Source organism: Balaenoptera musculus, chromosome 5 (genome assembly GCF_009873245.2).
Source record: "Balaenoptera musculus isolate JJ_BM4_2016_0621 chromosome 5, mBalMus1.pri.v3, whole genome shotgun sequence".
In the NCBI taxonomy this organism is placed as follows: domain Eukaryota; kingdom Metazoa; phylum Chordata; class Mammalia; order Artiodactyla; family Balaenopteridae; genus Balaenoptera; species Balaenoptera musculus.
In genome coordinates, this window is record NC_045789.1 from 107024876 (window position 1) to 107038284 (window position 13409).

Sequence of the window (13409 nt, forward strand, 5' to 3'; positions counted from 1 at the left end):
TTATAATGGTTTTCGGGCATGTATTCAATTTCCTTCTTTCCTCTGTAAGGAAAAATGGCTGTGGGTCTCACACAGATGCTACTGAGTAGAATGACCTTCAGCAAGCAGAGATAAACAAGAGCTGCTTTTCATCTCCCAACCATTGATTTTCTGCAAGGCAAACCACAAAGCTGCTTTGAAGTCCAGGAGAGAAGGGAGATAAAACTGAAGGGAAGAGTGGATTTGAAATAAACTTAATCTCTGTCATCTAGGTGTAGATGGCTATTGGCAAAGCTGAAACTGCCAGATTTTATCAAGAGAGAAGTTAGATTATTCTTAAAAGAGGGTATTTTAAGTTGGTAAAACTGGGTTAGGGGAAGGACAGTATAGAAAACAAAGAGAAATCTGAAAGGATCTTGGATAAAACTTAACTTAGCAGAAATGGTTGCTTTTAATCAAACAGTAGCAAGTGTGTAGTGTACAATTTGACCACTGTTCATAGTCTTCCCTTTTGTGTATATTGTATAATAGGACCACATATATGGATTGTAAGAGTAATTATTATTTGTGTCAAAATTTCTTATTTGAAAACAACATGGTAGATAAAAATTTTGGCTTGATAGTTTCACAGAACAGTTAGGACTTTTATAACACTTTTCCTTTTACAAAATGCTTTTCCATGAGCTTCAGCATAAGCCTGGGAGACAGGCTGGATCACTATTATCCGTGTTTCATACATGAGGAACTACAGCCTTAGAGAGCCTAAGTGAATCGCACAGGGACACACTGAGGGCCACTGGAGAGGCCAGAAGTTTCCAGGTTTTCTTACTCTTGGTCTCCTCTTCTTGTACGCTCCCTCTAATCTGTGGTTTCTTAAGGGAGAGGAAAACTCTCTCTCTTCTCTCTTCTCTTTCTGAAACATACATTGTTTTTCTCTGGGTGGTCTTTTGACAATTTACTCTTCATGTGACAGTGTTGAGATCTTGAGACATATTTCTTATTCTCAAGGTGTCTGGAGGTTAAATTCTGACAGGGGAGATTGGGAGTCCCTGCTCTGAGGACGGCCACGGAGGTTGGAGGTTGAGCTTCCTAAATAGTGCTGCAGGAAGCGGGATTTACCGTGATTCTGGTGGGCTTAAGGGTACTTAGTGTTGTGAAAGGAAAGATCCTTGAGAAAGTTCAACCCTTCTCTCAACCATGAGCACTAAACAATTGGCAGCCAACCTGAAAGCCCAGCCCACAGTTCTTCCTCATTCCTTCCAAGATCTGGTTTAAACAAAAATACACATGCCGCGTGAGGGGCAAGGCATCATAGAGGAGTTAAGGTTTCACCTGCCTTTGAGATAACTGAATCACTCATGTGCTCTCATGGGGCAACAAAAACATGACCTGGAGCCAAGATTTATCAGGTCAAGGGTCTATGTTGGGAATGACAGCCTTTAGAGCTGCCAGTGGGACCCTTTGGTAATTTTTATACAACTAATTTGTATAAAAATTTAATTTAGCATTTTGTTTAGATCCTAAAATTCATCTTTTTATTCCAGCTGGTAAGTAATAATACCCTAATAAAATTTCAATCAGGCTTTACAATAAATGCCTAGCACCTTTTTAAAAGGCTCGGTTAATGTCCTAGGCAGGACAAGTTAATTAAGAGGGCTAAATAATTGCAACAATTAATTTCCTCATTAATTTATTCTTTTTGATTTAATAGAATTAATTTAGCTGACAATAATGAACTTCAATATGAATTTTTATATTATTTCACTTAATCAAAATGGGCAGTTTTAAATTCACTTGAGTGTCATACAATTAATTATTTATAAGGCACTTAATATAGTCAGCTTCTGCTTGAGCTATTGTCATCTTACGGGATAGTTTCTGTACAAGTATGTAAAATCTTGCTTTATGTAAGTTATATAAGTCACCACTGAAATTTTAAAATAGTTGTTATATTGCTGCATAAGATTCATGTTAAAATGACATTTCCAGAATTTATACTGAAATGAGTGGGTTAAGATGTAAATTATTTATTAAAATCATCTCCTGTAAATTATTTCATTCATTTACGCATAAACACTTTTAAAAAATATGTGATTTACAAGTAAACATATTTTGGAATATGTGCTTAAATGCCTAATCAGCACATTTCATGCCCAATAAGTTTTGTAAAACGTTAACCAGCAGCCAGATAAATATTTATAGGTATATTTATTTCTGAACTAGTTCTTCTGAACCAGTCCTCTATTACCTGGGATGCTGTTAGACTTAATCTCGTTAGGATTCATATTAGTTCATTTAATATAAAAAGTGGGAGGGCTATTTTTAAAAATTACCTTGTTACCAGGGAAACACTCATCTCATGCCTCTTTTTAGGCATCAAATGTTGGCATAAATCAAGACTACCTGACATCAACAATAAGGCATGTTGATATGAAAAAAATTCTTGTTACAAACTAAACATAGATAAACCACAATTTAGGGGGACTATACGGTCATTGTTGTAGTAGCCCCAAAGTAGGGTTGAAAAACTTTTTTTTTTTTAACATATTTATTTTTGGCTGCGTCAGGTCTTTGTTGCTGCGCGCGGGCTTTCTCTAGTTGTGGCGAGCGGGGGCTACTCTTCGTTGCGGTGCGCGGGCTTCTCATTGCGGTGGCTTCTCTTGTTGCAGAGCACGGGCTCTAGGCACGTGGGCTTCAATAGTTGTGGCTCTCGGGCTCTAGAGCGCAGGCTCAGTAGTTGTGGTGTGCGGGCTTAGTTGCTCTGCGGCATGTGGGGTCTTCCTGGACCAGGGCTCGAACCCGTGTCCTCTGCATTGGCAGGCGGATTCTTAACCACTGCGCCACCAGGGAAGCCCAAGGGTTGAAAAACTTTTTAACACTGATCAGCCTCTATCAGATTAATTCAAGAAAGTACCTAACTCAAACTAACCTCCTAGCTCTGAATCAATATTTTATAACTCCTTTTTTCTACACCGAGGTAAATGGATAGATCAGTGGAAATGGATTCTTCCTGTTTCCACTAGTTGCTCAGGGTGGGCCTTCATGCCAAGGCAAATCTCAGGAAGTCCTCTGCAGAGCAGTTACGTTAGGGCAGATGGACAGGGGTGGATAACACTTCTGGGACAAGAACCTCCTTTGTAAACAGGAATCAGGCTCACAATAAGGAGTTAAAATGGTCACACTGAGCACTGCATTAGATTCTTTATCCTGTAATCTTGTATACATAATTAACGATGATTTGTGAGTGCAGAGATTGTTTTTAATCCTCATTACCCATTAAAAAAAAGATTCTCTTTCTTGGTTGTGCATTAGTATGCAAATTACCACCCATGTCATTTGGCCTCAATCCAGTGGTCATATTCCTCACATGCCTTTCAGGTCCTTAATGACCCTATATGGAGTCCATAGTGATGAATGCAAGGTACATGGGATTATTAATGATCTTAAAGATAATTTTAGAAAAGATATGATATCTGACAAGTAATAAATTATCAGGATTGTTTATCTCAGGCATAAAAGTAATTTTTTTTTAAGTTAGCAAGTGACCTAACTGACCTCTGTTTCTTCTCTTGTATGATTAATAGACCTAGAAACTAGCTAACCACCTTGTCTCCTTGTTAGTCCCCCTCTTCGGCTTTCCACACTTGACTGGGAGGCTGATACAAGGACTTTTTTCCAATTCTTCGAGCCTGGTGCCTGGCAAAGACATAGAAGACAAAGGTTAAAGGCCAACTTTGACCCGGTAAACCAAGGACTTGACTGTAGACAGAAACAATGTGGTTCTCTATCAGAGATGTGTTTTCTGGATAATGCTGTCTTGGAGTTGAAGAGGTAACTTAATACATAGCAAGAGTTCCTGAGAACAGTGGTTCTTCCCTCAGATTGGGGGAATGCAGATACTTAACTGCATTTTTTTTTTTTTTGAAAATCTTTACTTTTGAGTGGGTGAATATGGAAGGGGCAGTGAGAGTGGCATCTGCTAGGAGCTGATACTAAGTGGCACATCTACAAATGTCATAGAGTCAACAGTGAGTTTAATCAACATTATTTTGTGCTTCATTTTTGTATCCTATGCCTAATATAACACAGCCCTGACCTAAATTTGACCTGTAATAGACGTGTAATGGGTTGAAATTGGTGTTCTTTCCCTTCTTTATCTGTATGTGTGGACAGAGAAATGTGTTAAGAATCAGGAAAGCAGAATTGTAATTTTGGATCTGTCTTTTACTAGCTACGTGATTTTTACAAAATCATTTCACTGTTCTTATTGTTTGGACAATGATGCTTGTTTTGGATGATCTTTAAATTCCTTTTACCTTCATGATTTATAATCTATAGATAATATAATGACCATAGGACGGTTAAAATCAGTAGTTTTCTGGTAAATATTATTGACTGGCTTTCAAAAAAATAAAAAATAAATAAAAAGAAAGCTGTGATTTATGATGTTTGTCTACTTCTAAATACTCCTGCTGTGGGCAATTTTAAGCTACCAAGGTGAGATCACTGAACGTGGAATTGGGAAGAAATGGGCACGTTCAGCTATTCCAAGCCAAGAGGAGCCAGTTCTAGCACACTATAAGCCCCAAAACAGTAAATTATTCTACCCTAAAAGACTGAAAAGTATGCTAATATAGTTGAGAAGAAATTAATGATGGTAAACAAAAAAAGTTTCCAGCGTTAATGAGAAAATTAATGCGTGGATTGTCTCAATTTTTAATACTTTGACTAGTGACCACACTGTAACAGTTTTAAAAAAGAATGGTAGGCCATGTAATGTTTTTCAAAAAGTCACAGATACAGGGTTTCCCTGGTGGTGCAGTGGCTAACAATCCGCCTGCAAATGCAGGGGTCACGGGTTCGAGCCCTGGTCCAGGAAGATCCCACATGCTGCGGAGCAACTAAGCCCGTGCGCCACAACTACTGAGCCTGCGCTCTAGAGCCCATGAGCCACAACTACTGAGCTTGCGTGCCACAGCTACTGAAGCCCGCGCGCCTAGAGCCCGTGCTCTGAAACAAGAAAAAACACTTCAATGAGAAGCCCGTGCACCGCAACGAAGAGTAGCCCCCACTCGCTGCAACTAGAGAAAGCCACGTGCAGCAATGAAGACCCAACGCAGCCAAAAATAAATAAATAAAATAAATTTATAATAAAAAATAAATTTATATAAAAAAAGTCACAGATACATATAAAGACAGTATTAGTTTCAAAAGCTGAATCTTTTAGTATGGCAGGAAGCAATATTTAGAATCTGATCTAATGCTTTAAGTGCTCTTGCTATAGCTCCAAGATTAGTCTTAAGCCAAGACAGGACAGTGTTTACATCTCCACCACACAAAGGATTAATATATGATGTCAAGGAATGTTGGCAATACTGTACCTTGGTACCCATTCATGCATTGCTTATTGGTCACCATGAGCCTTAGAACAGAATGGTATTATTGAAATGCTGCAAACAATGCAAACTAAAAATGAGTCCTCTGAAAGGGATGAGAAAGGATATCAAAGAATGTCTATTAGACCTATTTTTATTATTCTTTTTAAATTTAGCATTTCTATGTTTTGGGAAAGGGATGCAACTAGCTTAGCTTATTCTGTTGTTGGAAGTTATTTGCTCCAATTTCTAGGATTATAGAATTTTAGAGTTGGGTAGAATATTCGAGATCCTTTCTTCACTGCGTGAACTGAGATTTCCATTTATTTATATATCATCAGGTGCCAGATAAGTTTGGCACTTGAAAAATTACCTGGGTTTTTTCTATTCATATAAAATCTCTAAGCTAGAGGTTCAATTCAGTTTCACGTTTATCAAGCATCTCCAGTGTACTGGGTTGCTGAAGATAACAAGAGGTATAAATTATGGACCCTGACTTTAAAGGGAGCTCGTATTTTAAAAATAGGGGTTCCAAATGTGAACAGATAATTGCAAAGTGATGTAATAAGTCTGTTATTAGAAGTATGAATGGAATGCTTTGATAGACTTGAGGCTCTTAATGCAGTAGGGGGAAGTCAGAGAAGACTGGAGAATATGCTACTGGTGCTGGATTATGAAGCATTTAGAAATGTGTGTGTGTGTGTGTGTGTGTGTGTGTGTAGAAATGTGTGTGTGTGTGTGTGTGTGTGTGTGTGTGTCTATGGGGCTGGTGGTGGTAGTAAGGGTATTCCAGGCAGAGGGAAGAGACTGCTGATGCCAGAAAAAAACAGTACTGACAGTGACAGCGTAGGAGTCAATAATATATTAAAAAGGACCTCTACAAAGGTTTAATTCAACAAATAGGTGTTGAGGTCAACTTTGTTGAAATCATCTGCCATCAAATAACATGCCCTTCATGTAGACATGGCAGTGACTGTATGCTCTTTCTTATTTTACTGTTGAGAATATTACATATTATTCGTAATTTCAATGTTTAAAAAAACTTCCATTTTTTCCAAAATAAGCCTAAACGTATCAAGTTTTAAGAAAGACCAATTGCAAAATTGTGAGGGAGGTTGGCTACTATTATCTGCTCCCACAGCTCTCCTCACAACACTCAGGTCTTCACCCTCTCTCACTACCTACCACCCCGTTCAGTTCAAATCTCTGCTGCCCCATCTTTCCTCTGCTTTCTCAGGAAGGCAAAGTTAAGACTCAGAACCATTCCTTCCAAATGATCATCAGTGCTGCACTATGATTATGAAGTCAAATAAGTCATCAAAGATTGAAGGCAAGGGCAGGAGGACTTATTTTCCTAACCAGGGTAGATAATGGCCCAAAAATGATGTTAGAGAAATCATGGTAAAATTTTCTTTTCTCATTAATTCTCACATTTTTTCTTTGTATATTATGTAAAGATCACAGAATGATATAACCACTGATTATGTCAGTGTCTTATAAATAGTAGGTATTCAAAATGTATTTGGTGAATGACTGAATATAACTTAATTGAGCAAAACAAATAAAATAACACGGCTGCTGGGATAACTTGATAGCCACATGCAAGAACGAAGTTGGATGCTTACCTCACTCCATGTACAAAAATTAAATTAAAGACCTTGGGAGAGGTCAATGGGGAATGACTGCTAATAGGTATAGGATTTCTTTTTTGGGTTTTGAAAATGTTCTGAAATTAGATAGTAGTGATGATTGCACAGGTTTGTGAATCTACTAAAAAACATGAATTGTACATTTTAAAAGGGTGAATTTTAAGGTATGTGATTATATCTGAATTTAAAAACTAGATGCCCAAAACACCCAAAACAAACAGCAACAATAAAACCATAGTTAAGAAAGGTTCATTGAGGCTCTCATTGAAATGTTCTACCTAGGTAGTCCTAACATTGAAGAAGAATATAAGTTAAAGATGAAAGAACATGTTTTAGTTAAAACAAAATTGAAAATAATAAAAAAGATGTACTGTATTTTAATAATTCTAAGATGCATATTTTTTTCACATTTCTGAAATGGAAATGAATCTTATAATTGCTGGTGTGTCACAGTTTATTTGGCTGCTTTTTTTCTTTCTTCATGGTACATAAAATTGTGATATATCTTAGCTTCAGTGAAATGCTTAATTTTTTGAATAATGTGACAGAGGCTGCCAGTTGTTCCTCAATGTATTTTCCTCTTCTCACACAGTAATAAAATTTTTTAACTGGGTAAATGGCTGCCCAGCCAAAACTGTATTCCAGATTTTCTTGATAGCTAGTTGTGGCCACATGTGTAAGTTCTGGTGAGTGGTGTGTACACAGAAGTAATATGTGCACCTTATGGTTTGTGCCCTTAAAGAGAAGGAGCATGCCCTCCCTTCTCTCCTTTCTTTCCTCCCTCCTTACTTTTTCCTTCTCTCTTTTTTTTTCACCCTCCCTCCTCCTTCATTCCTTTCCTTCTAAATTGTAGATATGATGGTGGGAGCTAACGGCCATCTTGAGCTATGAGATAGAAACTAAGTGTTGGGGGTGGTAAAGAATGAGAACAGACACCTGAGTTCTTAATGATAATGAAACCAATATACACTAGCCCTAGATTGACTATGCAGACTTTTATGTGAGAGACAAATAAAGTTCTAGCTTGTCTAAGTCACTCTTATTTTGGGTGTCTCAGCTACAGGAGCCGAAAAATATTCTATATAATATGAATGGTTTCTGACTTTCATTTTTCTGGAAGCAAACTGTTATTACTTTCTCCAAAGGGTTAAATTCTGCTCCCTCTAAACACACACACACACACACACACACACACATATATATATATCTGGGCCCAAAATGAGTTACCAAATATAGCATTTACTTATAAGGAATGTATTGTGAATAGCTTTTCAGTTTTCATTATCATGGAAGGATGATTTCAGCTCACATTCAGCCTATATTTCTAAAGAATACCTTTGTTAGGACTGTCTGTTCAGTGCAATGGAAGACAGCCTTTTCGGTGTAACTGAGACTTCTTGATAATGCTAAATCTGCCTCGTCAGTTGAATTCTTCTGGCTTTGCGTTCGTGTGGTAAAAATACGTGATCGGATTTCATTGTTAAGAAAATTCTTTCAGGAATACATGTACAGTCAAGTTTGTTGCCTGGATAGCTGAACATTTCGGTCATGAGATTAAAAATAAAATGTCTCATGACAAAACTTGAAATGGAAATGTAACAATCTGGAAGTCTAGTTCTGCCTTAGAGTGGCAAGGCTGTGAAGAGCTGTGCTGCTGGGGGTGATGCCACTCTGTCCTTTTGACAGCCAGACTCCTGTTCTTCATATTTGAGGGGATGGGACAGTGAGGAGGCCTGTTGGCTTGAGCTTATTAATGCCACCATCTAGAATACAGATTCTTGGATATTTCATCTTCACAAGATGAGCCGCAAACTGAAAAAAAAAAGGACAAATTTATAAAGGATACACAAAATTGATATATCTCCAATCCCGTTTTTTTCTCAAGCTGTGATAGACAAATGATAATGATAATGTTATTACTGCTGTCACTGTTCTATCAATGAATCATTAATTTAGTTTTTAATATAAATTAAATCCCTCTTTTCAAACGTATTTATGCTATGGGATAAATGTCTCTCTTTAATTCTCTTGTAAACTTGTTTGAATAGGCAATAAATATACTTGGTAAACAATTCAAACAATATAAAAGGGTATACCATGAGACTATGCTGGTAAATTCCTCCTACCTCTGTTCTCAGTCTCCCTCTCCAGAGGACATTAATATTCCTATTTTTCATATATCCTTCCAGTGAGAGTCAAAACATTCTCAAATCTATATTTTGAACAATTTTTACAGTATTTTCAACATATTAGTTATTGCAATTACATGCACAATATCCCAGAGAAGGCCCATGAACTGGTTCTAACATGTTTTTGGAGCAACTGCAATGAACAGTTTGAGACCATAAATTTGGAATAGATTTGAAGGACTGCTCCAAGAAGTCTTCTAGATGCCTGGCAAAGCAGGGCTTTGAAAAATTATCAAGACATACACATTTCTCTCTGACTTGCCCATGTCTACCTACCCAGGATCATTGATTATCTTTCTCTACTCCTTGTACTTTATGATGAAGCAGTCCTGGACTGTAATCAATCCCCTGACAGATGGGATCACTTTAGGATTCAGAGTCTTTTTTGGTTGTGCACTGTCTGTTGGAAACATGCTCCATTTCCCACCAACTCCTGTTCCCCGTTTTAGTTTCTCCTCACAAGCAACCCCCCACCCCGACCTGCCTAATTTCTACTTACTTCCTTACTCAGGCAATTCCTAGTTTAGGAGCTAAGTTTCCATTAGGGGCCCCTCTTTTCAGGCCCCCAGATTTTTTGTGCAAATCTCTACCTTTGGCTTACCACATTTATTTAAATTGCCCATTTAAGAGCCTGCTTCCTCTAGCAAACTGTAAACTCCTCTAGGACAGTGAGAGTGTTGTTTCTTGTTTTCTTTTTTTTTTTAACATCTTTATTGGAGTATAATTGCTTTACAATGTTGTGTTAGTTTCTGCTGTATAACAAAGTGAATCAGCTATATGCATACGTATATCCCCATATCCCCTCCCTCTTGCGTCTCCCTCACACCCTCCCTATCCCACCCCTCTAGGTGGTCACAAAGCACTGAGCTGATCTCCCTGTACTATGCGGCTGCTTCCCGCTAGCTATCTATTTTACATTTGGTAGTGTATATATGTCCATGCCATTCTCTCACTTTGTCACAGCTTACCCTTCCCCCTCCCTGTGTCCTCAACTCCATTCTCTACATCTGCATCTTTATTCCTGTCCTGCCCCTAGGTTCATCAGAATCATTTTTTTTTTTTTAGGTTCCATATATATGTGTTAGCATACGGTATTTGCTTTTCTCTTTCTGACTTACTTCACTCTGTATGACAGACTCTAGGTCCATCCACCTCACTACAAATAACTCAATTTCATTTCTTTTTATGGCTGAGTAATATTCCATTGTATAAATGTGCCACATCTTCTTTATCCAGTCATCTGTCGATGGACACTTAGGTTGCTTCCATGTCCTGGCTATTGTAAATAGTGCTGCAATGAACATTGTGGTACATGTATCTTTTTGAAATATGGTTTTCTCAGGGTGTATGCCCAGTAGTGGGATTGCTGGGTCATATGGTAGTTCTATTTTTAGTTTTTTAAGGAACCTCCATAATGTTCTCCATAGTGGCTGTATCAATTTACATTCCCACCAACAGTGCGAGAGGGTTCCATTTTCTCCACACCCTCTCCAGCATTTATTGTTTGTAGATTTTTTTGATGATGGCCATTCTGACTGGTGTGAGGTGATACCTCATTGTAGTTTTGATTTGCATTCCTCTAATGATTAGTGATGTTGAGCATCTTTTCATGTGTTTGTTGGCAATCTGTATAACTTCTTTGGAGAAATGTCTATTTAGGTCTTCTGCCCATTTTTGGACTGGGTTGTTTGTTTTTTTCATATTGAGCTGCATGAGCTGCTTGTATATTTTGGAGATTAATCCTTTGTCAGTTGCTCCATTTGCAAATATTTTCTCCCATTCTGAGGGTTGTCTTTTCGTCTTGTTCATGGTTTCTTTTGCTGTGCAAAAGCTTTTAAGTGTCATTAGGTCCCATTTGTTTATTTTTGTTTTAATTTCCATTTCTCTAGGAGGTGGGTCAAAAAGATCTTGCTGTGATTTATGTCATAGAGTGTTATGCCTATGTTTTCCTCTAAGAGTTTTATAGTGTCTGGCCTTACATTTAGGTCTTTAATCCATTTTGAGTTTATTTGTGTGTATGGTGTTAGGAAGTGTTCTAATTCATTCTTTTACATGTAGCTGTCCAGTTTTCCCAGCACCACTTATTGAAGAGGCTGTCTTTTCTCCATTGCATACCCTTGCCTCCTTTATCAAAGATAAAGTGACCATACGTGCGTGGGTTTATTTCTGGGCTTTCTATCCTGTTCCATTGATCTATATTTCTGTTTTTGTGCCAGTACCATACTGTCTTGATTACTGTAGCTCTGTAGTATAGTCTGAAGTCAGGGAGCCTGATTCCTCCAGCTCCATTTTTCTTTCTCAAGATTGCTTTGGCTATTCGGGGTCTTTTGTGTTTCCATACAAATTGTGCAATTTTTTGTTCTAGTTCTGTGAAAAATGCCATTGGTAGTTTGATAGGGATTGCATAGAATCTGTAGATTGCTTTGGGTAGTATAGTCCCTAGTGCCTGGCATAGGGCAGGGGCTCAATATATGCCTATTGGTCTCAACTAAACTATGGTAAAGGACAAATACCCAAGGGCAAAAGGGTAAAGAAGTAGAGGTTAAGTAAAGAAAGTTTCCTTTAGCTCTCTGGCCATTCTCTGTCTATAGGTGGTGTCCTATTCCTCCCCCTTGGGTGTTTGTGTCCTCACGTTTTTCTCAATTACTTTATCATAACTTGATCTCAGATCCTTCAAGAAAAATGACTGATACCTGCTTACAGTGCTATTGCCTCTTGGGAGTATTTGAAGCTTAATATTGGTGAAGTCTCAAGCCAGCAGTCTAGACTTTACGGGTTCAAAAGAATCAGCTGAGTGGTTTGGTCAGGATAATTTCAAGGCCTCACTCAGAGATTCTGTTTATTGATCTGCGGCTCAGGAATGTGTTTTTTGTTTTTGTTTTTATTTTTCAACAAACACCATTAGATGATTCTAAAGCAGGTCTGTGGACAATATTTTGAAAAATACTATCTTAAGCCCAAGGATAAAGATATCAGTAAGTAGGTGAAATATTGGCTTGGCCAAAAAGTTCATTCGGTCTTTTTCCGTAAGATGGCTCTAATAGCACTTAGTTGCTTTTAATTTCACTTGAAACAATTTTGTTAGACTGTACTGTGACAGCTGTCATAGAAGCGTGCATTAAAAAAAAAACTTATCAAAACTGGTGAATTTTTGTGTAGCCATTTTAATATTGAAGATGGAAGAAAAAAGCAACATTTTCGGCATATTATGCTTTATTATTTCAAGAAAGGTTAAAAACGCAACTGAAACGCAAAAAAAGATTTGTGCAGCATATGGAGAAGACGCTGTGACTGATCGAACGTGTCAAAAGTGGTTTGCAAAGTTTCGTGCTGGAGATTTCTCACTGGACGATGCTCCACGGTTGGGTAGACCGGTTGAAGTTGATAGCGATCAAATTGAGACATTAATTGAGAACACTGAGCATTATACCATGAGGGAGATAGCCGACATACTCAAAATATCCAAATCAAGCACTGAAAATCATCTGCACCAGCTTGGTTATGTGAATCGCTTTGATGTTTAGGTTCTACATAAGTTAAGTGAAAAAAACCTTCTTGACCATATTTCCACATGCGATTCTCTGCTGAAACGTAATGAAAATGTTCTGTTTTTAAAACAAATTGTGATGGCTGATGAAAAGTGGATACTGTACAATAATGTGGAATGGAAGAGATCGTGGGGCAAGTGAAATGAACCACCACCAACCACACCAAAGGCCGGTCTTCATCCAAAGAAGGTGATGTTGTATATATGGTGGGATTGGAAGGGAGTCCTCTATTATGAGCTCCTTCCAGAAAACCAAACGATTAATTCCAACAAGTACTGCTCCCCATTAGACCAACTGAAAGCAGCACTCGACAAAAAGCATCCAGAACTAGTCAACAGAAAATGCATAATCTTCCATCAGGATAATGCAAGACTGCATGTTTCTTTGATGACCATGCAAAACTTGTTGCAGCTTGGCTGAGAAGTTCTGATTCATCCACCGTATTCACCAGACATTGTACCTTCGGACTTCCATTTATTTCAGTCTTTACAAAATTCTCTTAACGGAAAAAATTTCGATTCCCTGGAAGACTGTAAAAGGCACCTGGACCAGTTCTTTGCTCAAAAAGATAAAAAGTTTTGGGACGATGGGAATTATAAAGTTGCCTGAAAAATGGCAGAAGGCAGTGGAACAAGACGGTGAATACACTGTTCAATAAAGTTCATGAAA

At 37.9% G+C, this 13409-nt stretch overlaps 1 protein-coding gene across 8 annotated transcripts in view; it reads right to left on the minus strand.

Moving 5' to 3' along the window:
- Nucleotides 1–2803: 2803 nt before the first annotated feature.
- TBCK (TBC1 domain containing kinase) overlaps nt 2804–13409 on the minus strand; it is a 249778-nt gene continuing 239172 nt past the window's right edge. For 6 of the 8 annotated variants that reach the window (XM_036852718.1, XM_036852714.1, XM_036852715.1 and 3 more), the window contains one exon: nt 7463–8815. In XM_036852718.1, the coding sequence (XP_036708613.1) occupies nt 8705–8815 (111 nt within the window). In that variant the 3' untranslated portion in view covers nt 7463–8704. Of the gene's footprint in view, nt 3676–7462; nt 8816–13409 lie in introns of those variants that run through there. The other 2 variants (XR_005019963.1, XM_036852717.1) reach the window with 2 other exon arrangements.